The 27,107-nt window shown below is 55.8% G+C and overlaps 1 protein-coding gene across 11 annotated transcripts; it reads left to right on the top strand.

The window, feature by feature from the left end:
- Window positions 1-392: 392 nt before the first annotated feature.
- FLOT2 (flotillin 2) lies at window positions 393-26,391 on the top strand. 11 transcript variants are annotated; one of them, XM_074845052.1, is made up of 14 exons: window positions 393-519; window positions 604-722; window positions 1,320-1,443; window positions 1,524-1,835; window positions 12,515-12,596; window positions 17,319-17,409; window positions 21,850-21,973; window positions 22,403-22,521; window positions 22,954-23,067; window positions 23,160-23,279; window positions 23,710-23,924; window positions 24,131-24,314; window positions 24,464-24,613; window positions 24,795-26,391. In XM_074845052.1, the coding sequence occupies exons 1-14, from the start codon at window positions 393-395 to the stop codon at window positions 24,831-24,833; spliced, it is 1,920 nt and encodes a 639-aa protein (XP_074701153.1). In that variant the 3' UTR covers window positions 24,834-26,391. The 11 variants fall into 11 exon arrangements, with proteins under 11 accessions (XP_074701153.1, XP_074701154.1, XP_074701143.1 ...); XM_074845053.1 differs by lacking the exons at window positions 393-519; window positions 604-722; window positions 1,320-1,443; window positions 1,524-1,835 and adding exons at window positions 3,425-3,535; window positions 15,386-15,454; XM_074845046.1 differs by lacking the exons at window positions 393-519; window positions 604-722; window positions 1,320-1,443; window positions 1,524-1,835 and adding exons at window positions 3,482-3,535; window positions 4,736-4,812.
- Window positions 26,392-27,107: the final 716 nt, after the last annotated feature.

The raw sequence follows: 27,107 nt of genomic DNA, 5'->3' as shown, positions 1-27,107 counted from the left end.
GTTTGGCTCGGAAAGTCCCCGCAAGGAGCATTTTCCGCTCCATCTTTCCGAAGGTTTCCAGGGAGGGGGCATCGCTCCGCTCTCTGGGTGGGTCGAGGGATGACAGCCTGCACCCCTCGCCCTGCAGCAGCCGCCTCCCGGTGCTCCGGGGGTCGCAGGTCGCCTTGTCCCCTCCCCGCCTCTCCTGCTTCCCCCCTCCGGGACCGGGAATTCATCCTTCCCCGCAGACAAAGCCCTTCGCCCCCCCGCTCCCCGCTTTGCCAACCACGCTCCGGTTGTGAGAGCAGCGGCGCGGCCCCTTGGCCCCGTCCCTCCTCCCGCCCCGGGGAGGCGGGGGCCGGCGGGCGGGGCGGGGCGGGACACGGAGGCGCCGGTGCCGGTGCGGCGGCGGGATGGGGTGGGCGCTGCTGGGCGCGGGGCTGCTCCTGGCCCTTTACACGCTGCTTCGCCACGGGCTGCGCCGCGCCCCGCCGCCCCGCTCCCGCCCCGCGCTCCGCGGCCGTACCGCCATCGTTACCGGTGAGCGCTGGGCCCCGCCCCGCCGCCTCCCGGTACCGGCCCGGCCCCCGCGCTCACCGCTGCGCGCTCTGCTCCGCTCCGCAGGGGGAAGCGGCGGCATCGGGGCGGCCACGGCGCTGGAGCTGGCCCGCTGCGGGGCCCGCGTCGTGCTGGCGGCCCGGAGCGCCCCGCGGGGGGAGGCCACGGCCCGCCGCATCCGCACGGTGAGCGCCGCGGTACCGGCACATCCCCGCACCCCCCCCTCGGCCTCCCCCCGGGACACACCCTCGGGGGACCCCCAGAACATCCCACTGGGAATCCCTGGATATCACATGGGTACCGCCATGGTACCCCCCCCCCGCCAAGGGCACCCCCATGGGACATCCCTGCGACATGGACACCCCCCGAACACCCCCATAGGTGCCCCCGGGAGACCCCCATGGCACACCCAGGGACATCCCCAAGCACACACACCCCCCCCCCAAGCACCCCAGGGGCACTGTGAGACACCCCCTTGGGACATCCCTGGGCATCGCATGGGCACCCCCAGGAGACCCCCGTGGCACATGGCACACCGCAGGGACATCCCCAAGGCACCCTGAGGTGCGGACACCCTGTACCGTGGGGGCTGCATGGACCCCCCCAGCCCTGGCACGGGGCACCCCCAGCACATTGCAGCCCCAGGGCACCCTACAGCCCCCCTCACCCTGGGCCAGATCCAACCCCCCCGAGCATCCCCCCTGTCCCCGGCCGTATCCAGCCCCCACCCCGGGCAGGGTGCCACCCCCCCGGGGCTGCCCCCACCCCGACTGTGCCCACAGGAGACAGGGAACGCGGAGGTGCTGTTCATGCAGCTGGACCTGGCCAGCCTGCGCTCGGTGCGAGCCTTCGCCAAGGCCTTCCTGCGCCAGGAGCCCCACCTGCACCTCCTCATCAACAACGCGGGTGAGCGCCGGGACCCCCCCGCCCCGTCCCCCCTGCACCCGCGGGCCACCCACCGCGGGCTGCCATTGCCTCCTTTGCAGGGGTGAGCGCCGGGGGCACGACGGAGGACGGCTTCAGCCTCCCCTTCCAGGTGAACCACTTGGGCCATTTTCTGCTCACCCAGCTGCTGCTGGAGCGGCTGCAGAGCTGCGCGCCCAGCCGCGTGGTCATCGTCGCCTCCCGCGCCCACTGCGCCGGCCGCCTGCACCCCGACACCCTGGGTCGCCCCCCCCCCGGGCCACTATCGACCTTCCAGGACTACTGTGACAGCAAACTGGCCAACGTGCTGCACGCCCGCGAGTTGGCCACCCGCTTGCAGGGCACCCAGGTGACGTGCTACGCCGTGCACCCAGGTAGGGACCCGGCTCCGCGGCTCGGAGCTGGGGACAGTGGGACAGGGTGGGGTCTGCGTGGGGTGTCCCCTGCACGGTGCGGGCTTTGCGGGGAGCAGCCTTGTGCTTTTTGCACGGTGCAGCCTTTGCACGGAGAATTGACCGACCCAGCGCTGAGGGATCTGGTGGAGTTGAGAACGGTCAGGGTGAGGTTCATGGTTGGGCTGGAGGAGCTTCAAGGTCTTTTCCAACCGAGATGATTCTGGGATTCTGAATTCCTGCACGTGGAGCATCCCCTTGCACGGAGCGTCCTTTGCACGGCGTCTCCCTTTGCACGGAGCATCCGTTTGCACGGTGCCAGCTTTGCACAACGCCCCTTCGCCCAGCGCACCCTTGCCATGAAACACCCCTTTGCACAGCGGGTCCCTTTGCATGAAACATCCCTTTGCCATGAAAAATCCCTTCGCGTGTCCCTTTGCACGGCGCACCTTTGCACGGCGCGTCCTTCTTCCACGGAGCACCGTGTGCCTTTGAGTCTCACACCACCGGCTTTGCAAGGCCAGGCCGGGTGCAGGCAGCACCCCCGGGAACAGGCCACAGCAGAGCTGCCCGGGCAAAGGCTGCGCTGGCGCGGTCCCTTCCATTTCTTGCAGCAGAGCAACCGGCTCCCGCGTGGGCCCTTCCCGGCCGGGAGCCGCCGCGCGACATGGCCGCTTCCCTTCGCCCCAGGGTTCGTCAACACGGAGCTCTTCCGCCACGCGCCGCTCTGGCTGAAGCCGCTTTTCCTGCCGCTGGCCTGGCTCTTCTTCCTCGACGCGGCCGAAGGCGCCCAGACCTCCCTGCACTGCGCCACGCACGAGGGCCTCGAGCGCTTCAGCGGCCGCTACTTCGCCGACTGCCGCCCGCAGGAGCCGTGGCCACCGGCCCGCGATGACCGGCTGGCCCGGGCGCTCTGGGAGGCCAGCGAGAGGCTGGTGGGGCTGGGGGGGCCCGAGGGGAGCCCCTCGCCTGCCCCTGCTGCTGTCCTACAATAAAAGTGAGGGTGGTGAAAGGGAGTCGCCCGTCAGCTCATGCGCTGCCCTGGGGCTGGGGGGCAAAATGGAGCTGAGGCGGCCGAGCGCAGCCCTGGGCTGGGTTTTGGGGGGCAGCAGCTGCAGTTTGGGGCGGGGGGGGGCTGACTTGGTTTCCTGCCCCAGCGTGGCTGGGCCCTGCGGGCTGCGGCACCGTGCGGGGTTCCCCGTGCAAGGGGTGTGCAAGCACGCTGGGCACCGCAGCGCGCCGTCCCTTGCACGCCCGCGTGCACGCACAGGCCACGCAGCGCCGCCCGCCCGGCACTCGCCACGGAGCTGCCGCCCCGCCTTGCACGCCCGTGCACGCGCACACCCCCCGCCTTGCACGCCCGCGCACGCGCCGCGGGACGCAGGCGCGTGCCCCATGTTGCCGCGCGCGCGCGCAGACACGCGGCACCCAACATGGCGGCGGCGCGGGACCGCTCAGCCCCGCCCCCGCCGGCGCGGCGCTGACCTTCCCAAGATGGCGGCGCCCGCAGGTCGCGACTGTGACGCGCGGGGGCGGGGGCGGCGCGGGGGATTGTGGGAGCGGGCGGCAAAGCGGCGGCGGCGGCGGCGGCGGGCGAGGGGCTGGTGGTAGTGGGGGCATCATCGGGGGTACCATGGGCAACTGCCACACGGTGGGGCCCAACGAGGCGCTGGTGGTGTCAGGTATGGCCGGAGCCTCGCAGGGGCTGGGGGTGGTCCCTGCTGTGGGGGGGAGAGGGGCCTGAGGGGACCCTGTCATGGAGGGACCCTGACATGGAGGGACCCTGACATGGAGGGACCCTGAGGGGATTGGGCGGGCTGGGGGTGTTTCTGTAACGGGATCTGCTAGGAGGGGGCCCCGATGGGAATTGAGGGGGTGCTGCCTGTGAGGGGACTCTCAGGGGTTCGAGGGGTCTCTGTCATGGGATCTGGTGTTAGGGGTTGTCACTGTCCTGAGGAGGCTTTGGGGCACTGAGGGGGGACCCTGCAATATGGGGGGGGGGGGGGGGGGTGTTCCTGGGTGGTGCTCTGGGAGGGGTGTCCTTATGGGGGGGGCTTTGGGGCTCTGAGGGGGGACCCTGTGATGGGGAGGGGGGTCCTGGGTGATGCTCTGGGAGGGGTGTCCTTATGGGGGGACTTTGGGGTGCTGAGGGGGGACCCTGCGATGTGGGGGGAGCCTGGGTGGTGCTCTGGGTGGGGTGTCCTTGTCATGGAGGGGCTCTGGGGCACAGGGGTGGGTCCCTGCTTTGGGGGGACCTGGGAGGTGGTGGGGAATGGGAGGCCCTGCCTGGGGGAGAGCGTGGGATCTGGGGTGTGTGTTTGGGGGTGCCTGCTGCAGGGTGCCCTGTGTCTTGCAGGGAGGGGGGATTCCCTGAAGGAGCACTGGGATGTAGTGGGGGGAGGCCCTTCCTTGAGGGGGCGCTGGGGGGTCCCTGTCATGAGGGGACCTTTCGTCATTTTTCGGGTGGTGTCCTGCTGTGGGTGGGCACTGGGGTGCTGGGGGTGCCCCTGCCAAGCGGGTGCCCTGGGGTGGCGGGCAGCTCCCTGCTGCGTGGACCCTGGGGGTTCTGGGGTGGGGTCCCTGCGACGCAGAGAGCGGCGGGTGAAGTTGCGGTGCCAGCGGCACACCCCGGTGCTGCTGCTGCTGCTTTCGGATGATGTCAGGCAATGGCACCGGCACGACTGCTGGGCTCTGGGCTCCTGCCAACAGCCCTCAGCTTGGATTACCAAGAAACCATCCTTTTCCTGGGGGGCAGGTTGGCTTTCCTGGGGAGGGGGAGCTGGATGTGAACATCTCGCAGGGGCAGAGAGGGCAGCTCGGCGCAGGGCACCACAGGCCTCTCCCTACTCATCCATCATATCCTACTGCTACTTCGTTACTAGCACGTCACCTGGCTTCTCGGTGGTGCTGACACTGGACGCAGTTGATTCCCATCAGATATGTGTAATGTTATCATCAGGTGAGCTGGTTGCTTGGGTTAGGGTTAAATAAACCAACAGTGAAATCCCCTGTGTCTGATTCAACCTGTAGCTGCTCCAGTACTCCGCCGGAGCTCCAGACTGCACTTTGGCGTAGGCCAGGCTGCATGCGGACAGGACTTAATTACCGTTAGGTGATGTAATGGCTTGCTCTAAGGGCTGGATACTCCGCTCTTGTGTGACAGGCTGGGGCCATATCCAAGGTAATAACCAAGTTAGATACAAACGTTTGTCACTTCATGTGTCCTCAATCCTGTTACGTCCTTTCTGTCAACGCTGGACTAGTTTTGTGGCAGATGCTGTGACGCTCAGACCTAAACTCACCTGGGAGAAAACGTGTGTGAACGTCAAGGGTGTGCTACAATCACAGCTCCGCCACGCATGTGAAACTACATTGTTATGTTTTTGGAGCCAAAGCCTCCAGCGGGCTGTGGCACTTGCTTCTGGCTGGTCTGTTATCAGTTCATCTCTCTTGGATAATAGACCTGTTACGGGAATTACTGAGGAGGTGCCAGAAGCAGGCTGCAGTTTTGGAAACAAATATGCCCTCTGTGGCGGCTGCTTCTAAGGAGTTACAAACCGCACCCACCAGCTGCCTGGAGCAGCAGCATTTCTTGCAGTTTTCCTGGTCTTCTGCATGTCTCGGCAGTTCCCAGCTGGAATCTAGAGCTGATGCTGTGATTCCCTCCAAAAAAAACCCCTTCAAAATCAGCGCCGCTTGGTGAAATGCCACGTCCAGCGGGAGGAATCGGGACGCCATGCTCCGGGTGTGCCGAGATGCCCTTCAGTCTTAAAAGTTTGGTTTAGCTTCTATTCAGCTCTGAAGTTTACAGAACACGGCTTGCAGGATGAGCCAGCAGGAATTTGTGGCATCTGCTTGCAGTTCCAAGCGTTACCCTTTCCCATAGCCGGGAGCAGCGAGCCGAGGACGCTCCTCAATGTACGGCCACGTTCTGGGAAGGGAGCGTAAATGGCACCAGGCTCTGCGAGTCAGAATTGGGTTCGGTGTTGACACCAGATGTGGTTTTCCTCTGCTGTTGCCCAAAGTGGTCTGCAAATGCTTGCTGTCTCCTGAGAGCACAGCCTGCGAGCTTCAGGGGCAGCCCGACAGGTTGTGGGAGCTCTGCAGAGCCCCGCAGCCCTGCAGCTCCTCCACGCTTACGTGCAGAGTGAATGCCAGGGCATTAGTGGGAGGCGTGTAACTACAAGCAGTTGTAGTTCCAGGAACCTGAGCCATGTCTCTCCAGGGAAAAGCAGAGAGGACCTCGGGGGCCAGCATTTATTTGTGTGATATTAGGTTGGATTTGGGGAGAGAGGGGGAAGGGAAAAATAAGCCAACAGCAAATAATATTAAAAGCAGGCTTTTGGCTTGCAGTCTTGAATTGTCATACAATTGTTATTTGAAAGCCTTCACTTTGTGGGAAGGCACCTCCAAATCATGAAGCCGATTGCAAAGTTTTCTTTATTGTAAATTTAGCCTGTGCCTCTTGAAGGAAATTTAGTCATGTGCCTCCCCTGGCATGTGGGTTTTTTTCTGAGGAGTGGTGTTGTTTCTCTTCACTTTCTTGTGAGACACTCGAGTTCCCCCAGTGCTCAAGGAGCAGCCGGATGTGGGGACATCTCTGTGCAGGAGCTTCGCAGCCTTATTTGGGAAGCTCCTTCCTGGGCACGGGTCAGCATATCCGCTGGCACTCGTGTCCTTCCACTGTTGAGCAACACTGATCTCCTTCTAAGAAATTGCACTCAGTTAGCCAATTCATCCATGAAACGTAGAGCCTGGGCTTTGTAAGAATGCTCCACAAAGCCCTGTGGAGGTGATGATGGTCTTTCTGCAATGTGGGTCTAACTTTGCTGGGGGGTAACGGTGCTGGGAGCCTCCCAGTGAGGTTTGGTGCAATCTCTGAGGAGGCTTGTGCAGGTGCCTGGCCCATCACCGAGTCCTGGAGCCGGTCAGGTTTTCAGGAAGATACACAAAGTACCTGTTCATCCTGATATCCGAATGTTCCCACCACCTAAATAGGTTGTCTCAGATGCGTAACGCTGGTTTTGGGTTACAGTCTGGTTGAATGCAGCTTTTGTGGCTGAGGATCGATCTGCTAATTTTGAAACACGAGGCTATAATATTTCTACAGAGTCTCATAATAAGGAGATGTAATTTATAATAGCCCTGCTCATCCTACAGTTCCCATAAGTACACAGTGTTGCCCAAATCTCTGTAGCTGGGACATTTTCCTTCAGGCTGACGAGGGCTGCAGGGTGGCACCACACAGCAGTGGTGCAGCAGCTTCAAGGTGAGCACCTGGAGATACGTGACAGGGGAAGGTTGTCACAGCCCACCATGTTTCTGGGTCAGGAAAAAAAGGAGGAAAAAAAAAAAAAGGGGGAGTTGCAGTCCAGTCAACCTAGCTTTATTTCCTAGGAGAATACTGAAACAAATACATTGCTGATAAACACTGAGAAGAAAACACCAACATGTATTTGCCGAGTACGAGCCGTGCCCAGCTCATCTGACTTCCCTCATGTGATTTCACACTCCAGGGGATGAGGAGAAGCAGCAGATACTGTACATCGTGTCTTTGCTAAGGCTTGTTACTCTGATGATTTCTCAGAAGTCAGCTTCAGAAATACGGTCCAGCCCAGTTTCTCAAACCTTAGTGCAGCGCCCTTTGGGGCTTCTTGATCTCCTTCAAAGTAAAAGAAGAGCTAGCAGTTAATTCCAGTTTTGTGTAAACATTTCCTGCCGCACCCCAGCAGTCCGGGGTAGTTAACCCTTCCGGAGTTGCTATAAGCTCTCACATCCTGTTTCTGCATCCTTATTCCTGCAAGAAGAACCGGTCATGATTTTGAGCAAGTGTGGCTGCGCTGTTTTTATGGTACTTCTCTAAGTTTTGAAAGTAAAGGCTTCTTGAGGCTCTACAAGCCCTTCCTGCAAGAGGCCTACAGTCCACAGTGCAAGGAGAAACTGGTTTCTCAGATACTATAAAATTAATATGGAACTGCCTGGAAAAGCATTGTCAGGGAACTGGACAGTGGCTCACTGTTCAGCTGAAAGGATTTATCAAGTAAGTTCCTTGTCTTGGCTTGGATAATGGAATTGAGAATGTGCTTATTGAATTTGCAGATGGTACAGAGCTGGGAATGGATTCAAGAGCTTTGAAGAGCCGGATTAGAATCAAAGCAAACTTGACAGATTGACCAAATGGTCTGAAAGAAATACGATGCAGTTCAATAAGGAGAAATGCAGAGAGCTACACTTAGGTGAGGAGAGTCGATTACATGAGAATGGAATGGGAGGAGATGGTCCAGGCTGTGTCCTGCAGAAAGATGTGGTGAGCAGCAAGAGCCATCTGAGACCTAACGCTCGTGGTGGGGCTGATGGCGTCAGGGTCGTCCCTTCGCTCCCAGCTCCAGGCCTGTGTGAGCTGGCAACTTGTGATCTGGTGTTTCAGCTCAAAAGCAGTATGAGTTTTTGGGAAGGAGTAGGCATCTTCAGCTGGGTTTCATGTGAGGTTTTGCCCTTGTCTGCATTCATGCCTTTGGAGCTGGAATTCAGTATTGCTCCCTAGGCTTGAAATTGAGATATTCCACCCCTTGCACCGGGCAAGCCGTGCAGAAAACTTCTAGTGGCACTGATTGTCGTCTGCCAGGTTTAACTGAGTGCTCCTGCAAAGTTAGGTTCTTCATTTTGGCTAGCCAAAAGTCTTTTCCTGCAGTTGGTTTCATGCTCGTGATGCTTGGTGGTTGCTGTCCAGAGTGCAGCATCGCAACTTGTCTCAAGTCTGCAGCATGAGGTTGCTAGTGCTCGATACAGCTTGCACAAAAGACAACTTGTGCAGCTCCTCTGTGGTGTTTCCTTCTCAGGAGGTGGTTCTTCAGCTTTTTGCAGGTGGTGGAACTCAAGATTTCCCTTGTCAGGTGCTTGTTAAATCTCCAAGACTTGCAAAATACTCTTCAGAAAGCATAGCAGGAGAAGGAGGTGGACAGAATAGCCTCAGAGCTTTCCTTTCGGTTTCCAAGAGGAATTCTGGGGTAGTATCTGTGGTATTGTTGTGTAACTTCATCGTGGTTTGTCTTCTCTTGAGTTTCTGTTTACAAGATGAGTTAAACTAAATGTGTGTTTTTAAACTCGCTCTGTAGCATTGATACTGATAGTTTAAAACAAGTCATTTTGATATAGATTACATTGAAAACAAGCTAGCCCGCATAATCTGCTTTTGTCTGCTGTAGTGACCATCAAAGGATTTTATGGATTCAACTCAGAACCCTGCATCATTTTAAATTAATTTTTGTTAACCCTGTGCCATTTCTGCGTGTGGACAAAGCCTAATTTATATGCACAGCAGGGCCTAAGAAGCAGACACTGACTTTAGTCTAGACCCTGCTTTATTACGTGATTTTCTTTATGTATGCCTTTGCCTCCTCTCCTCTCCATTCTGTCCTTTGTCAGTAACTGCTTTCAATTATCAATTTTTTCCTTGTCTTTCTGCACTCACTTGTTAGCACCCCATGACATTTCCCAGCACAGGGTCATTTCTCTAACAAACCCAGCTTCTGTCCGACTGGACTGAGCTATTTATTCCCAGCTTAGGCAGTTGGTCCTCCTGGAGGAGGAGACTCCAGCACCAGATTGCCCTGAACCGAGGTGTGAAGATGGCAGCTCTCTCTGTGCAGGTGAAGGCAACGGCGTCTGCTCTGTTCTTGTTTTCAGTCTGCGACAGTCTCTGGGAAGGAATATAGTTATTGAGTTACTGTAGCAGCCTGTTTACCACAACCTGATTTCTGAATGCTCACCGCTTCCTGCCAGAATACAAGCTCATTGCCTCGAGTTACCTTGGGAGAGCAAACAGCACAGAGCTTGTTCACAGACTCAAATTGTCCCAGCTTTGATGTTTTGACCCCTGTGACTGTTGGGGCTCCTGTTCTTTCTTGCGTGCCATCCATCAGGGCAGCAGCTTCCTGCATCTGCTGAGAGCTCCATTTATCTATAAACTCCCAAGCAATTAATTTAATTTCATTTAAAAAACCCAACCAAAAAAAAAAAAAAACCCAAAAATGCCAGACAACGTGCTTTCTCCTGGCTCTGGGAATTCTTGCTTGAACATGGGACCCCTTCGTTTGGGAAGAGGCCAAGCTGGATGGCAGCTTCCTGGCTATGAATCCTCCGTTTGTAGTGTGCCTGGCCGCCGCACACTGCCCCGGAAGAGGCACCGTGGATGTTTGTGGAAGCGATGGCCAAGCGGCTGTGAGACCCGGGCGGCTAGAACAGTGGGTGTATTATAGCTGAAAAAGGCAATTCCTCTGCCAAATCTCATTGTGCAAGAGGGTTTATTCTTCGCCTTGCAAAGATTTTGCTTTGGTGGTTCCTTTTTCACTTGCTCTCTGAGACTTGGGAAAGAGGCTGTAGGGCTGCAATGGAAAATGAGCGTTCAGCTCATCTGACTTGCATTACCAGGATGGAGCTCTGCTGCGCTCAGACGTCCGGCTTGCATGAAAGCAACCAGCTGCCTTCCCGTTCCTGTTTCATGTGTTAGTTTTCCCTGTTTTTCTTATGCTTTGAACACTTTTTGACATATAAGCTTGGTAAACTGTGCTGTGCAGCAGTGTTGTGTAGTGCCGGGAAGTAAACACGGGGCTCGCTTTGGATGTAATACTAAATAAGGTATTTCCTTGCATTTCCCACAGAAGAAAAGAAACATCTGTGTGGAGAGGCACATTCTTGTAACAACGGTGGGTTTAGGGTGCAGAATTTTCTCAGAACATTATTATGAAACAATTAATGGAGGTTTGGTAAAGACCACGTAGACCTTGTGAAATAAAATACCTTTCCATGTGGAGCTGCTTTTCCCGACTGCCAGGAACACCTCCCTTCCTGTTCTTGGAAAACAAGGGCCTGGCTAAAAGGCTGAGCTAACCGGGCTGACGTCCTCCAAGAAATGTTAAAAGGCATTGAGGTTAATATGCTGCAGGATATTGTATCATTGGCTTCTGTAATTCCTTGCCTGGCTGAAATAGCCTTCCAGCTGCAGGAAGAAGTTATCCAGAGGCTGTCACGGAGGTGACTGGAGAATATTCCTCTAGGCTGGGGAGCGCAGGAGACCTGAAAAAGTGTGTAAATCTGTCTCCCATTTGTGTTTACTTCCTACTGAAATCGGAGAGTGAGGAGTTGCAGATGGGGCTGATCTGCTGGTTTATCAGCCGTTGCATGGAAGCCAGTGAAGCAGGCGGTATCTTTAGCTGATAGCAGAATATGACCAAATGCTTGAGGATGGGGAGGAGGAGGAGGATGGGGAGGACAGAGTCCCCTCCTGTGGACCAGAGGGCCCTGCTGGCACGCTGGCCTGGATGTGTGCTGCCTTTGCTTCTTCATTTTTGACCTATTGCAGCAAACTTAATAATTGTCATTTCTCTTAAAAGAGCTGTCTTCTGTGGCTGCTGTCTGCTGCCTTCATAGTTCTTCCTTTCCCCTCCCACAACACGAAGCTCCCACAGCGTTGCAGCCACGCTGTTTTCCCTGTGTGCCTGCTCTTCCTCTGTGCTGGCTCTGTCTTGCCTGCGTAGATACGTCCCGCAGGGCTGAAACTGTCTGTTGCTCTGTTGGTAACAGCGGTTGCCTTGCTGAGGCCCTCGGGTGCTGCTGTAATAAGTGTGATTATGGGTAACAGACTAGGGAGGGACTGCTGGCTTGATCTGCCTCAGAGATGGCAGCTCGCAGCCCTGGGCCGAGCCAGGAAGCTGCAGAGCTCCTCCCTTGCCAGGCATGAAACCTAGGGTTGGTCGCTGGCTGCTCTCTTGAAAGGTGACAGGCTTCTTCTTCCTTGAATCAAAGATATGAAAATCCAGACAGCATCTTCCAGCTTCACTGGGGTCAAATCTTAAATGTGCCAGAGCAGTTCTGAGGCTGCTCGAACTCTGCACGCAGCCAGCTCTGTGATGGACCATCAGAGCCTCAGGCACTGTAGTGCTTGCACGAACCAGAGCTAGGAGATATTTTGGGGTAGTTCAAGGTTTCTCCCCTTCTCCAACACTGACCTGGTAGCTTTTTGGTGGGCTTAAGTGTGTTTTGCAGTGTGGGGTGAGGGAAAGGAGATGGATTTTTCACATGGCTTTCCATGACAGAGCTGGTGCATCACAGTTAATGATACTGAAGCATGTACTTACAATGATTCTGGTTGCTAAAAGTGCTTAAACTGCTTAACAAAACTAAAATAAAATCCTGGTTTGAAATATAGCCACTTCCTGTGTGTTATTGTTTGTCATACTGAATTATTACAAATGCTATTTTCCTATAAGAATTTAAAAAAAAAAAGAGGTTGCCTTTAGAAAATTGCCATGTGAAGCCCGTGGAGGTGAGGAAGAGTGTTGAGTTCCCCGGTGGCTGGCTGCCTTATAGCTGACCAAAGGGTGCTCGAGGCCTTCTGTGGATCTTGGAAAGAGTTTTCTGTGTTCATTATTTATCAGACACTGCAGGCATGCTTGGATTCTTCTGGGTTGTGCTGCAGAGCTTGGCTTGGTAGCACCCGTTGCTGTAACGTGGCCGAGTTGAGGTGCTTCCCCTGCAGGGCTGGGCAGTCTTGTTATGAAGTTGTTCTGCTGGTGACTCAGGCTGGGGGCAGGTTCTTTCCTGGCTGAGAACAGGGTGTGATGTGTAATCCCTACATCTCTGTGCTTTCTGCTGTGCTGCAGGTGGCTGCTGTGGCTCTGATGTAAAGCAGTACGTATACGGAGGCTGGGCCTGGGCTTGGTGGTGCATTACTGACACCCAAAGGTAAGGAGAACCCCCATTATTCGTGGTTTTGGAGTAGGAGTTAGGCAAAACCATCCCAGTAGGGCTGTCAGCAGTATCTTTAGGAACATGGGCACTGCGTATGAAACCATGGATGAGCATCAGTCCAGTCTGCTGCCTTTGGCTGTGACCAGCTCCCAGTCCTTTGGAGGAAAGCTGCACTGGAAGTACCGGGAAGGAGCAAGATGTGCCCTGTGTGGTGCCTTGAAGCGTAGGGTCACTCACAACCACACAGTTCTGGCCATCCTGGGCTTTGAGTGGTGGGGACTGAGGTTGTCCAGGGCCCCACAGGAAGTAATCCTGTCATTTCAGGCTTACCTGACAGAAAATGATGATGCACAAAATAAAATTGCAGGATGGGGCAGTTCTGTGCTGACTACTTGCCTGGGGGCAGGTGGGTATTGCAGTTCAAAAGACAAAAAGGAAAAGAAAGCCCGTGCTTTCAGCTGATGTACTTTTCAAATGGCCTCTCTGGCCCCATCGCTTCTGAAACCCAAGGCAATCACTTTTTTTTTTTTCTTACTTTTTTTCCTTTTTGCTTCTTTTTTATTTACATAAAACCCACCAAGGCTGGTCAGTGTGTTTCTTCCTGTGCTGGTGCAGTGAGTGCTGAGGAAGGCAAGAGCCCTGCTGTCCTCTGCCACTGCCTTCGCAGCGCTGCGCAGCTACCAGGCTCTCACAGAGGTGCTGGGCAGTGGGGCCACCGGGCTGGCTCATCCATGAGTTCACAAGAGGAGTTGAGTTCTGCCCAGTATGGCCCAAACTCTCCACCAGTAACAAACGTTTGTGGCGTGCAGTGGGCCAGTGCCCCCTCCTGCTCCTCAAGTCTATTTTTCTAAAGATATGCTGACTGCTGTCACCTTGGGAGCAGACTCTCTTCCTATTTAAAACCAGAGGATTTCCTTTCTCTCCCTTTCGTCAGTTGTGGATTTTGCTTGCTGCTTCTTACCGCACTGGTCTCTGAATTAACGTGCTGTGATAACGCTGCTGTCCTGCTAATGTAGCTCTTTGTCGTTAGGGTCTGTGGGAATGTTACTCTCTCCTAACACCTCCCTCATGCTCACCAATGCAGGTTTCCTCCATCTGTGTAAAAAATCATAGGGAAAAAGGATAAAGACGTGACTTTTGGGTTTTTGCACTGAGTGATGGCCAGAGGTTGTAGTTAACCCTTACTGCCTGATCTTGCCACCTCTTTTCCCTGTTCATGTGTTGCCCCCAGCAGACAAAGTGAGCATGTTGCTGCCCTCGCTCTGCAGATGACACGCTGCCGTAGCTGCTGTTCACCAGGGGCTCAGGCCGCTTGCCTTGTTCAAAAGGGTCCTGGCTGCTGCTGGCAACTGGGTCACGACAGCTCTCGGGCCCTCTCCCGGGTGGCGGGTACTCAGGATTGCTACGAGAGCCTACCGCAGTGCTCGGGCTGCATGAAGAGGTCTCGGCTAACACCCACTGCTTTAGCCCGGGCTCTCCAGCGATGCTCATGTGAGGTGGGAGGGGAAGGAAAAGCCCCACTTCTGGGCTCAATGCTCAAGAACTGTGTTTGATCCAGACAAGCTTCATTCCTGAATTCTTGTGAGGCATCTTGTTGGGAAAACTGCTGATTTGAACAAATGGTTTCTGCTCCTCCTCTTGTTGTGTGAGAAGCCCGGAGAACAGCTTAGGACCTTGACCTGCCATGTGCAGGAGATAGCAGACGTGTTCGGGAGGCTGGCTTATTAAGTTAAGCAAAGGGTGAGTCCAGGGCCAAGAACTGCTTGCCAGGAATGAGCTGTCATATGATAGAGGTCTGTGCATTATTTAGCAAACGGGGCTCTTGACAGAAATGCCAGCACCCAAACAAATCTTCTTTAAAATCTATACCCCCAGCTCATGCTATGGGATATGGGGCTTACTTCTCCTTTTGAGAACAGAGCCTTTCCCAAATACCATAAACCATGCCACAGATGGAGCCTGCTGCATTAACATGAAGAGTGAGGCAGATTTCCTCCTCTGAAATCAGGACATCTTTTCTGGAACTGCCAGTGCTGAAAGCAAGAGAGACAGCAGCAATTGTGTTGCTGTCAGCGGCATCCCGCCAGGTAGCACTAACCTGGGAACAAAAGGAACAGTTAGAGCTGGCAGGGTGCTGGGCTCTTATCCTGCTGCAACCTTGAGAACTGGGGAAAAAAAAAAAAAATTAAAAAAATCCTGTCCCTGTTTAAGGGTCAGAAATAAAAGCAGCGAGAGAGGCAGCGTGGTCTTACATGCCTCTGGGGGAACCAAATGGTATTATTCAGCTTCTCAGGACAGCACTTGGAAGCACCTTCTCTCATCAATGCCTTAGCCAGGGGTGGGTGGCCAAGTCCCTGGAATTTTCATTTTTGTGGCCTCTCTTAAATGCTGGCATAGAATTATCTAAATTATTACGAAAAGGATTTTTCTGTGTGAGGATTATTCCAACATAGAATTCCAGTTGACTCCAGGATGGCAGTCCAGGTGGGATACACGGTTCGGTTTCATCTGCTGTGATTTACAGGACGCAGGGTAGAGACGAGCCCCCCCAGTGTTTATCCTCATTAAAAGAAGCAGCTGGATGCTGCAAACTCCCTGCTGCAACGAGGGAAGCTGCTCTGGCCCAGTGCTACAGAGCCCTGGGAGTGGGCAGCAGGAGAGAGGCAAACTGAACAGGGAAGAGCCAAAACCTGAAAGTCTCGTCTGTCCTTTGCGATGGGTGTCTTACTCTTTGATAACTGCTTTGTGTATTTGCTGTCCTACCCTTATTCCTTGCTGCTCAGACTGTCTTTGGAGGTTATGACCATCCTCTGTCGCTGTGAGAATATTGAGACGTCGGAGGGGGTCCCACTGTACGTAACAGGGGTTGCACAGGTAATAATCCACCAGCTTCCTAACATCATGTCTAACCGTTTGTCCCTCTGTTTTGAGCAGCAGCAGCAGCAGCAGCAGCAGCAGGATTACATAAAAACTAATGGTTTTCTAATGGGACAGTTGAAATCTCAATACCCTCCTCTCCTTCCCCTTCTCCGGCACTTGCCCTGGCGCACACTCCACAGTTTATAGGTAATGCAGACAGATGCATACTCGGCAAATTCCAAATTCAGCCTTGCTGTACTGGCTCCTTCTGATAACGCGGCAGACATTTGCTCGAGCTGTAACCCTTTCCTTGACAGCACTGTTTCCACTGTGTGCTTGGTGGAGAGCAGAAGGGCATCTGCTTTTGTGTGGAGCCACAAGCAGGCCAGACTGGGTTCTGTACAGGATTTGGGGCAGGTGGGAAGGCAGGTTTCGTGCTGTTTCAAAAGGAAACCTGTACACATGTGAAGAACTCGCAACCGTACCTGGCTCTGCAGTTTTGGATGTGGGTTTCCACTCAGCCCTTCTTCCTCCGCATGGAGACAGTGCCCATTTTGGATGTTGTCACGTTTGAAAGTACAGCATAGAGACCTCGGGTGAGTTGCAACACACAGGATTAGTGTTTGCACTGTGAGCAGTTATGAACTGGTGTAGCAGTAATTACCAAACAGCCCTGTGACTTGCTGGCTAAGAAGCAGCACAGTATTGCAATTAAATTCAAAGTATTGATTAGGTCTTCAGAAGGCTAAAATCCTGCACTAGCTAATTAAAGCTGTGAATGCATATGGCAAAAAATGCCTGTGTGCGTCTTGGACAGCGGGATCTGTTTTATCAGCTCCCAGTTTGTGTGCCAGTTTAATTAGGACAGCGGCCAAGGCAGGCGTGGACTTGCAGAGATACGTTTCGGCCCTTCCAGCCAATCCTGGAGCAACTCGGCGTGCAGGCAGCAGCCCAGTGCAGCCCCTTCATGGTTCAGGTGTTTGACCTAATGTTCACTGACACGAGCTGTCTGCCCCGTGGCTCCCTGTCCTGCCTCCCAACGCTGGCTGACACAAGAGCCAGGCTTTGCTTCCTGAAGCAGAACCTGCCATGACCAGGCATGTCTCTTGTTTTACCAAGTCACGACTTGCAGATTGCCGGGTCTGACCAAAGTGCCTCAAGCCCACCTCGGGTGACCAAAAAAGCTCTGGACCTGCAGGATCTGTTCCTGGGTGCCTGATACTGTACAGGCATGGCCCTAAAGAGCTGCACACTCACTTCTATCTGCCTTTGGGTCACGGGACACAGGAAAGATAAAGGGAGAGGTGAACCACATCAGGGGGTAGGTCTGTGTTAATACTAACCCAGCGAGGGCAAAGGCAGGGCTGCTTCTTGCAGCATCAGCTCCGGGTTTTGCCAAGCACCAGGGCTCTTGTGAGGGTGGCAGTGCGGGGCGGGCGGGAGCATCCCGGGTCCATGCTGTGCTTTTAAACCAGTGACACCAGCCAGGGAGAGCACGTGTTGCCCCAGCGTTGGGCAGCGTGGCACAGCAAGCTTCCGATGGAGGGCCCTTTGGGGTCCCAAAGCTGCTAGCTTCTAGCCACCTCGCTAGCCCAGCAGAAGGGAAAGGCTCACTGTATCATTTCCAGTCTGGCTCCCAGCCTTTCTCTGCTGATAAATTGCCCTTAAACGTTATCTGAAAATCTATTTCTTGGCCAAAGTGACTTGTCTGTCTCCAGTCACAGATGTAGCTGCATTCTGTGCCTGTCTTGCATTACCTGTGATGAGTGCAGCAGGTAACCCGGGGCAGGAGATGCAAAGGGAAGAGCTGAGTGTGTGTTACCTGGAAACGTGCAAATATTTTACGTTTTTTGGCAGGATTTCCCTAGAGATAATGACGTTACAGCCCAGGTGTGAGGACGTAGAGACGGCGGAGGGGGTAGCTTTAACTGTCACAGGTGTGGCACAGGTACAGTAACTCCAAAACATTTCAGGAATGCATGTCTCTAACTTACCTCTGGTTTTTCCCCTTAAGAGGTTACTGTTGTCCAGGAACAGAAGCCAACTGCTCCGAAACAAATTTTTGTACAATCACACAGTCCTCGTTGGTTCAAACACACTACAGCATGTCCCGTGTTGTGAAGGGGGTTGTGACCTCTCCTTCTCTCCCCAAAATCATTCCTCTTTTTCTCGTGTCTCATTTGTCCACGTGGCAAATGAGGTGTGTGTGTGTGTGACTTGATCTGTTTGTGAAACGCTGATGTACCGCGGTGCCCTTGGAGCTGTGTGTGACCCTGCAGCACTGAGCCATTCACTCCTGAGATGGTATTGAGCATTATGTTGCTTTGGGTTATTATTATTAGCATTTGGACCTTGTAATTCTTCACGGTGAGTTAAAGCTTGAAGAAAGAACTTAGTCCCTCCAGGCACTAAAATTTGGGTGTAAAATTTCTGGCTTGAATTGAATTTTGATTCTCTCAGGCCTTCTGGCTTTCACTTATGAAGCTCTTGCTGCTTGTGATAGTACACTTAAAGACCTGCATTTCTTAGACTCTGAGGTCTGCTGCCCTGATACGGAGTTGGTCCTTGTGACCAGGTCCTGCCTTGGGGAGGATGCTGGGAGGAAAACGTTGTTAGCTTTCAACAGAATTTGACTCCCCAGATGGACAGCTGGATGCTTGGATTGAAAATTGCTCCTGACAGCTCATTCTGGGTGTATAAAACCAAGGCAGTGGTTCTCGGTGCACACAAGGCTGTGGTCACCGTGTGTCCTAAGACATGTCCAGGTCTGTTGTTGCAGGAGAGGTGACTGCCACATTCCCTGTAGTGAGCAGTGGAGCTGAGGGGAGCTGCTGAGTGACGCACTGATGTGAGCAAAATCCCACGTGCGTCAAAAGGCTCCCCCCAGGGAAGAGCACCGTGGCTGCTGCAGCCCTTTTAAAGACCAAACGCTTGACAGATTTCACCCAGTGCTTTCCAGAGCAGCGGATCCCTCCCTGGGTTCATTGGTTTGCTCTGAACTGACGTTGCAGAGGAGCTGTGTGCTGTGTCTGTGCATAAGCGAGGATGTGAATTCAGCCAGGAGCAGTTTCTGGATTGTCGCACATGGCAGAAGGGCTGGGCACGACCGTGACTCAACAGCGGATAATCCGTCGCCCTGCTGCTGTTGTGGAACATGGCTACGTGCAAGAGCACCAGCACGGGAGCCAGCTTCTTGGGCTCCTCCTGGCTCTAATGGTGTGAACCAACCCCCTTGTTTCCAATTTTTCCATTCTTTATATCCATTTAGCTGCTAATGTGTCACATAACCACAGTGGTCTTTGCACGGTTGGCAAAGTATGTGCACCCGTGTCTCCCCTCACACACATTTCATAAGTCTGTAGGCTTTTCCTTCTGTGTTTGAAAAAGGTATTTCTGTGAAGCCAGCAGTCCCTTTTTGACCTAGTTTTGGGTCATCCTTCCATTGCCTGCAAAATGGTCTAGGCTGGGTGGTGCATGCTAGCAGGAGGCTGGATCACCAGGTGCCTTGATTTAAAAATGCAACTCCCCAATTCACCTCATTCATGTTATTCTCACTTCTCACTGTTCATTTTTTTTCGCTGACAATTAATTTTAAAGGTTTAGGCTTGTGAGATGCAAGGAATTGCCATGCAGAAGGCAAGCTTGAGGCAGCTGGGGATGTGCATGGCAGAGGTTACCTTATTTTTGCAGAAGTACTTTTGAGGCAAACATTTTTCTTTTAAGGGCTTGTGCAAAAAAGGAAATAAATTATTTCTAGAGAAACACCTTTTAGAATGTTTGCCATAATGCTAGAAGTGCTTAATGTGCATAAGGATGCTGTTCTTGTTTTGAAGAGGGATGTAACGATTACTCACCAGTAGCCTCCTTCCTGCGTTGGCTGGGTGCTTGGGGTGTGCTGGGATGCTGCTGCCATAGGCCAGCGGGGCTCCTTATCCTTCCTACCATTTTTCTGGTAGCCTCAGGCTAATTGGATTGTCTCTGCTCACCCCTTGCTGTGATTGCAGCTGCCTGGAGCTGGGTGCTGCAGTATCGATCCTCCAGATGGGATTGTTTTATGGAGGCCCTCTGATTTCCTGCCAGCTAAACTCTCTCTCTGATGTGAATGACATCTGAAGAAGCACCAAGTGTCGCAGTGCCCCGTCTGAAATGCTGGACACAAGCTGAGCGCAAATTGCTCAACTCTGTTGTGTTTTGTGCAACCTTTGGCTTTGTAGGTTGACATCCATATTCAGTGGATAGCCAGGCTCCTTCGGGCTGCCCAGGGTTGATGGGTGCAGGCAGGCTGCTGGCTGGCTTTATTCACAGAGGCTGAACCATTCCTTGCTCCTGTTAAGTACCGTAGGGACTCTCTAAACGAACATCCCGCTCCGTGCTCTGACTGTCCTCTCTGTAGCTCCCAAAGGGTAGGGATTGTTTAGAGAGGTGGAATTGCTGGCAGATACACACCATAAATGTTGCTGCTGACTCTAATTGGTTTGGGTATTTGCAAAAACCTCCAGTTTGCCGCAAGATGAGCCTTGTGCAGGGCCCACACTCCTGGGTGCAGCTGCATGAGCAGCTCTCCCAACTCCCCCTTGTGTAGGAAGTGCACACTGCTGGCCCGGGGTGCAGGGACAAGAAGCCGTGGTGGCCTGGCCCCGTAAGGAGCCCAGAGAAAGCAGAAGAGGATTGCCACGCTTGCCTGAGATTCAGTTTAGCATTTTCACTGGGACACCCATCCTGAGAAGCACAGGTAGGAGATAGGCTCAGCCCAGGTTGGTGTTTCTTCATGTTGCTAAGGGTAGGGTTGTGGCAGCTGTGTCTTGGTCAGCTCAGCATGTCTAACACGGTCCACCTCTGGTCCCCTTCGAAGGTGGTGGCCAGTCCCAGTTGCCCAGCGCTCTGGCGGTGCCGGGGTCCGGTGCCGCTGTTGGGCTGCGGGATCATTTCAGACTTGTGGGCTATCAGACTTTCTCAGCTTTCTCAAGAAATAGTTGTGTTGCTTTTGCCAGCAGTTTGACCCTGAAAAGCGACCTTGTAGGTGTTGTGATGAGGTCTGTCGGCTGTGAACCCATCAAGAGCATGAACTGGGACCCTCGGAGGGCCCCTCTGCACTGCCTGAAGTTTCAGAGGTCTCTGAGTCAGGGCCATGCTGGCATCACAGGTAGAGCAGGTCCAGCCATGGCCCTTGGAGCAGGACACAGGGTGCCACCAGCATCTCCTGGGGCAGGAGGCACTGCCCAGCCCAGACGTCTCCATGAGAGGGTGCTGTGGGACCTGCTCAGCACCTAGAGGTCCCAGCAGAGCTGTGTGGCTGGTATGGCCCTGCTTCCTTCTCTGGTGCTGCCAGACACACAGATGTCCCTGTGTCCAGGCTTTGCCTGAGCCCTCAGACTGGACCTGGCCACCAGGAGCTGTGTCACCTTGGTGGGTTGTAGCTCCTTATAGCTGGGTGCTACAGAGCTCCATGAGCACACATCTCCACAGAGATTTTTAACCCACTTCGCCCTTAAAAGGAGCCCCGTGGTCAGCTAGGCCCATCTTAAGACTCTGGCTTGTCTGGACCTGGGGATGCTTTTATGCCTGGCTCTGACTGTGGGAGGTGAAAGTGGTGCCAGGGTGGCTGTGTCCCACCTCTGGAGATCGTCACCAGACTGACCATGCGGAGCGGGACAACCAGGTCCTGGCCACAGTACACTGGGGTCAGCGTGAAGGGCGGCTGGGAGCTCCCAGCCACGAGCAGGACAAACCAGTGTGCTGTGGCCATCTCATCTCATCTCATCTATCCTTGCAGGGAATGCCAAATGGAGCCCCTGTTCCCAAGCTGCGCCTTGGGCATTTCAGACTCTTCCTTGTTCTCTGCCTTTCCCATGTCAGAAAAATTAATTCTAGTGAAGGAGGAGGAAGAGAAAGGTAACGAAATGGCTTTTGGCCAGGGGTAGTAATAGAAAGCCCTCTCCTCCTAGGTCTGACATTGGCGCAGTGGCTGAACTGGTAGTTCAAAGCTCTTTGGTAGAGTTTTCATCAGGTGGGACTTGTAGGGCCACGCTCTGTCCCCACGTCAGCTGGTGGCCACTGCTGTGGGACAGATGGCTGCAGGGAGCCCCTCTCCTCGCTGTGCTGCAGTCGGGGTTTGGGGAGGTGTCTGCCCCGGACCCTGGCGCTGCTGCCTGTGCCTGCAGCAGGGCCCTCCCCTAGCAGCAGCGAGCGGTGGGCTCCCTGGCTGCTCCAGTGGCCTGGCTCAGCGTGGTGACAGCTCAGCATGGTCCCGTGGAGCATCGGTGGCACCAGGGGCCTGGCAGCCTGGTGGTGGTACTGCTGCTTCTGCTGCTGCTGCTGCTGCTGTTGGGTGCCTGTCCCTCTTCAGACAGGCACCTTCAGTCCCTTTGGTTTTGTCTCCTCTCTCTAGGTGAAGATAATGACCGAGAAGGAGCTCCTGGCTGTGGCCTGTGAGCAGTTCTTGGGGAAGAACGTGCAGGATGTGAAGAACGTGGTCCTTCAGACACTGGAGGGGCATCTGCGCTCCATCCTAGGTGCGGAGGGGCTCATGCTCTTTAAGGCATCTCCAGTAGGTTTCCCCCTTCTCCGCTAGCTGGTCCCAGCAGTATTGCCACCACCGCAGCAGCCACAACGGGTGCTTCCTCTGCTGACTGCAGAGGTGGCATCTTAGATTGTTCCTCCCTTGCAGCAGCTCCTGCTGTGTGGCTGGGTGTTGTGATAAATGAGTTTTCAGTGCCTGCAGTAAGAGATGTCTGAGTCCCTGTGGGTTACAGGTAGCACGTGTGTGTGGTGGTTGCACTTGTGAGACCGAGATGTTTGTGCACGCTGCAGGGCCTGGGCAGAGGATTACGCCCTTGTGCCCAGACCCAAAGAGATTAGGGACAACAGGGATGTTGCTGAGTTTAGACCCATGCCGTTGTGTGTTAAATGTTCCAAGTAAAGTGCTTCACCTTCCTCTGCAGGTACCCTGACAGTGGAGCAGATCTACCAGGACAGGGATCAGTTTGCCAAGCTGGTGCGGGAGGTGGCAGCTCCCGACGTGGGTCGCATGGGTATCGAGATCCTGAGCTTCACCATCAAGGTACGCCCAGACGTAGGGCACTGCACTACAGGGCACCCAGCAGCGCTGTAGAAGCAGGACAACAGAGCCTGGCCTTGTCCCCTCTGCTGCAGCTGGCTGAAAGGCTCCGGCTGACAGCCTGCCCCAGCCCTCTGGGAGTTTCCATGACAGCCGCCGCAGCATGTCCTGTATCCAGGCAGCTGGGCGAAGAGCACCCGCTTAGCTGCCTCTGTAAACATGGCTCATGGCGAGAGCTGGCTGATAACCCAAGCCTCCAGGGAGTCAGGGGAAAGATGTCGGGAGAGCCCACCTCTCCCTGTCACGCCTGTTTCTGTTTGGCAGCAGGCTGACATGGCTCCTTCTGATCCCAGCCTAACTGCACAAGTGGTTGCTCAAGGGAGCAAGATGGAGTCGCTCGTGTGAAGTGGTTGTGACTTATCTTCCCCTCTCCAGGATGTCTATGATAAAGTGGATTACCTGAGCTCCCTGGGAAAGACTCAGACTGCGGCTGTCCGAAGGGATGCAGACATCGGTGTGGCAGAAGCCGAGCGAGATGCTGGCATTCGGGTGAGTCCAGAGACATGCTGGACTTCCCCAGAGCAGCCTGTTTTGCTCCAGCTGCACAGCCTGGAGCTCTGCTCTCTGTTTGCTCTCTGCAGGAGGCAGAGTGCAAGAAAGAAATGCTGGATGTCAAGTTCATGGCAGATACCAAAATAGCAGATTCCAGACGGGCTTTTGAATTGCAGAAAGCTGCCTTCAGTGAGGAGGTCAACATTAAGGTGAGAGGTATCCGACAGCCCACCGCTGTTCCCTGGCTGGTTTGTGATGGTATTGGTAGCTGTGGGACTCATCCGCTTCCTCCTCCTGCGCGTGTTAGGAGAGCTGGAGCTGGAGAACCCAGGTTTCTGTGTCACGGTGTGAGCTCCTTGTGTGATTCCTCTCCTGTTTGCTACGGTTAGGTGGGACTAGAAGGAGAGGAAATGGTGGGGAGGATCATCCAAGCTGAACCCGGAGCTGGTTGGGCTCAAGTGCTGTGGGAAGAGCCCATGGTGAAGGACAGCAAGGGCAGCTCTGAGGATTGGGATGTCACCCCTGCGTAGGGGCTTGGCAGCAGGAGCCATGTCTGGTTTCAGGGCCTGCCAAGGGTCCTTATGTCTGTGCACAGGAGATCACGGCCAAGACCCCTCTTCTTATCTCTCTCCTGTGCAGACTGCGGAGGCCCAGCTGGCCTACGAGCTCCAGAGCGCCCGGGAGCAGCAGAAGATCCGCCAAGAGGAAATTGAAATCGAGGTGGTGCAGCGCAAGAAGCAGATCGACGTCGAAGAGAAAGAGATCATCCGGATGGAGAAGGAGCTGATAGCCACTGTGAAGCGGCCGGCCGAGGCCGAAGCCTACCGTATCCAGCAGATCGCCGAGGGCGAGAAGTGAGTGAGCCTGTGACCTGGGCCAGCCCCGAGCCCGGCCGCACGCTGGGCTGGGGTAAGGTGGGAGCAAGGCGGAGCGGGTGCTGCACGGAGACCCAGCTCGTGGGCTCTCTACGGGGCAGGCACGCTGCTGACGGAGGGAGGGAAGCAATCCTGGGTACGCTGCGGGGATCTGGGCTGCTGGAGGGCTGGGTTTCCCTTTCCAGGGTGAAGCAAGTCCTCATTGCTCAGGCGGAGGCAGAAAAGATCCGCAAGATCGGAGAAGCGGAGGCTTTTGTGATTGAGGCCATCGGGATGGCGGAGGCTGAGAGGATGAAGCTGAAGGCCGAAGCGCTCCAGCAGTATGGAGATGCCGCCCAGCTGGCTCTAGTGCTGGACGCGCTGCCTGAGGTGAGGAGGGAGCAGCTTTCCCCTGCTCCGGGCAAGTGGTGGGGAGTTCCCAGGCTGGGCCAAGTCTCCTGGGGGCACAGTGAGACCCCATGTGCTGTGTGGGGACTTTGCCCAGCAGCCCCTTGACTCTCCGCTCATCCCACCCCCAGATTGCTGCCAAAGTGGCTGCTCCCCTCTCCAAAGTGGACGAGATCATTATTCTCAGCGGAGAGAGCAGCAACACAACATCCGAGGTGACCCGTCTGCTGGCCGAGATCCCTGCCTCCGTGCGTGCCGTCACTGGCGTGGATCTCACAAAGGTGAGCGGGCGCTGGCAGCTGCTGGCAATTCCTGTGGCTCTTAGGGCACAGGGACTTGCCTGGAAACTGTCACAGTCCTAGGGAGCCTCTTCTTCCTCAGCCCTGCCCCACCACAGAGGGCAGGCAGCTCCCTGCCTCCCCCTCCTCCAGCCCTAACAGCTTCTCTCTTCCCCTCCGACAGATTCCCCTGATCCAGAAAGTCACCGGGGCCCAGGCATGAGGCTGGCCAACCCAAACCTAGTGAAGATCACTCCCTCTTATGCACTCAGACATCAACTGCCTTCAACACGTGGGAATTCCTTTTATATCAAAGACAATCGGAGTTTTATTTTTAAGCTCTGGTGCCTTATTTTGTAGGGCCAGAAAGATGCATGTCCAATCAGCTGCTCTTTTTATTACAAAGGGTGGGAGGGGATTTATTTTGTAACTAACTGTGTGTTGTATCAGGCCAGGGTTTGGATCTGATCCCCAGTTACAACGGGCAGCTTGTCTGGTGTTGCTGTTCTCTGTCCTCGGGTGCCGGCCCAGAGCTCGGAGCAGAGGCTCAGTGGGACACGGAGCACAGAGCTGTAGGCAGAGAACAGCCAGGACCCCCCTCCCCTGGGCTCCCTGCCCCTCCTGGGTGCTGCCCAACCCCGGCCCCTGCCCACAAGCTGTTGTTGTGCCTGGCTTTCCCTGCCTCGTGTGTCTTGCCCACAGGGCCCCCCCAGTCCTAGCAGTCCTGCCCAGGCTGGGCTTCCCCTGCTGGGAGGGTGACAATCAGGCACTGCCTTGCTGCCTTCCCTCGGGGAAGTTTTTTTTCCTGGGATCTGGAGCTGGGGAGAGCTCAGGGAGCTGATGGAGCGTTAGTGGAGGGAGCCCAACCCAGCCCTGGTCTGAGTCAGGCTTAGCGAGGTCCCACCACCAGGAATGCCAAAAAGTAGCGCTGTGCCAAAGCCACCCTGTCCTCCAGGAGGGAGGTGAAACCACCGCGGCTGCCGTGGTACATTTTGACCCCCCCAACTCCTCAAGTCAGAGGGAGGGGAGGACCAGGTGGGGCGCTGCGGTGGGGACAGGCTCCTCCACCACCACGGCCTGTACAGCTGGCTGGGGACCAGTGGTCCCAGGACTGGTGCCGTGGCCCTGAGTGCTGGCCGGGGGCTGTCCCGGCAGGCAGTGCCGAAGCCCCTACCTCGCTCGGTCCCCTGCCTCTTGTGGCCAGTGGCTTTGCTACCCTGAGTGACTGTGCGAAAGAGGTTGTCCCCTGTGTGTCCCGTACCCCCCACAGTGCCACCGCTGCCCTGCGCTGGCCCGTGCCCCTTCCCCGCCTGTCTCGACGCCTGTGCTCAGTGTGGCCGTAGCAGCCAAACCCCCCGTGTGAAGTCAGCCTGGTGCTGCTGTGGGGTGGGGACCGGCGCGGGCACCCCAGGGGTGCTGGGGGTCCCTCCGCCGGCTCCGTCACCCACAGCCCAGTGCCATGAGGTGGGTGCAGCACCCGGGTTCCCCCTCCGTCCTCCTGGCAGTGCCCCCTTTGCCAGGAGTGACCCACTGCGGGGTGGGTGGGTGCCGCGGGGCTGGTGGCACCCCGTCCTCCTCCCCGTCGCCGGGGTTGGGGATGTGGGGGGGGGACACCGGGAATTATCAGCCCCCGGCTTGCGGTCGCGCCGCGGGGCGGCCGGCGCAGATCTGGTGCTTGCTGGTGGGCGTGCCGGGCGAGGCGCCCTATCTGCATGTGCGTGTGCATGCCTGCGCCCCTGCCACCCTCACTGCTCTGCGATAATAAACCTTGTCACCTCCTGCCTTGGCTCTCGTCTTGTGCCTCCCGCGCCCATCGCCCCGGCCACGGCACCCTGGGGCCCTGCCAGAGCCGCTGCTTGACCGGCCGGGGTGTGGGCTAGCCGGGGGCTGCTAGCCCCAGAGCAGGCAGGTGTTCCTGCTGGGATGGGGGATCAAAAGGTGTGTGGAAGTGAGGTCCCGGCCTCCCCGTGGTCACCATGTCCCCGTGGGCTACTTGCCCCAGCCCTGGCCAGCCCCAACCTGGGGTAGAGCCTCGTCCTGCTCCCCCACGGGCAATTGTGGAGCCAGGAGGCACCGGGGGTGACTGGTGAGCTCCAGCTGCGTTGCCCTTGTTAACCCGGGTTGCTCATCCCTGCAGTGGCACCCCATCCAGTGGCACCCCAACCCATGGCACCCCAACCAGTGGCACCCCAGGGATCAGAGCTGGGCTAATGTGGGCCCAAGTCTCTGTCCGTCCCAGCAGCGGGGCCGGTGGCAGCAGCTGGTGCCACCCCTGCAGCCCTTGTCGTGCCAGCGGAGCCCCAGCCCAGCCCCGTGTCCCCTTCCCTGCCCTGGGGGACAGCGGGGTGGCTCTGGGGGTGCCCGTCCTTCTCGGGGTCAGCCTGCGAGCGGGAGACAGTGACAGCCAGCGATGGGACTCACGTGGGGGAGCTTTGCTGCGCTGCCTTCTCTGGGGAAAAGACGGTTCCCTTGTGCTCTCAAGACCCTTTGTGTCCCC

This window comes from Strix aluco, chromosome 19 (genome assembly GCF_031877795.1).
Source record: "Strix aluco isolate bStrAlu1 chromosome 19, bStrAlu1.hap1, whole genome shotgun sequence".
Classification (NCBI taxonomy): Eukaryota; Metazoa; Chordata; class Aves; order Strigiformes; family Strigidae; genus Strix; species Strix aluco.
The sequence above is the reverse complement of the archived record's forward strand: the minus strand, read 5'-3'. Positions and strand labels throughout refer to the sequence as shown.

What these genes read in the sequence shown, in the direction of transcription:
- FLOT2 (XM_074845052.1), top strand. Translation starts at nt 393, where the DNA reads ATGGGGTGGGCGCTGCTGGGCGCGGGGCTGCTCCTGGCCCTTTACACG. An exon ending in CTGTCACAGGTGTGGCACAG is followed by an intron (nt 17,410 to 21,849) that starts GTACAGTAACTC and finishes TCCTCTCTCTAG; the next exon opens with GTGAAGATAATGACCGAGAA. An exon ending in AGCGAGATGCTGGCATTCGG is followed by an intron (nt 23,068 to 23,159) that starts GTGAGTCCAGAG and finishes TGCTCTCTGCAG; the next exon opens with GAGGCAGAGTGCAAGAAAGA.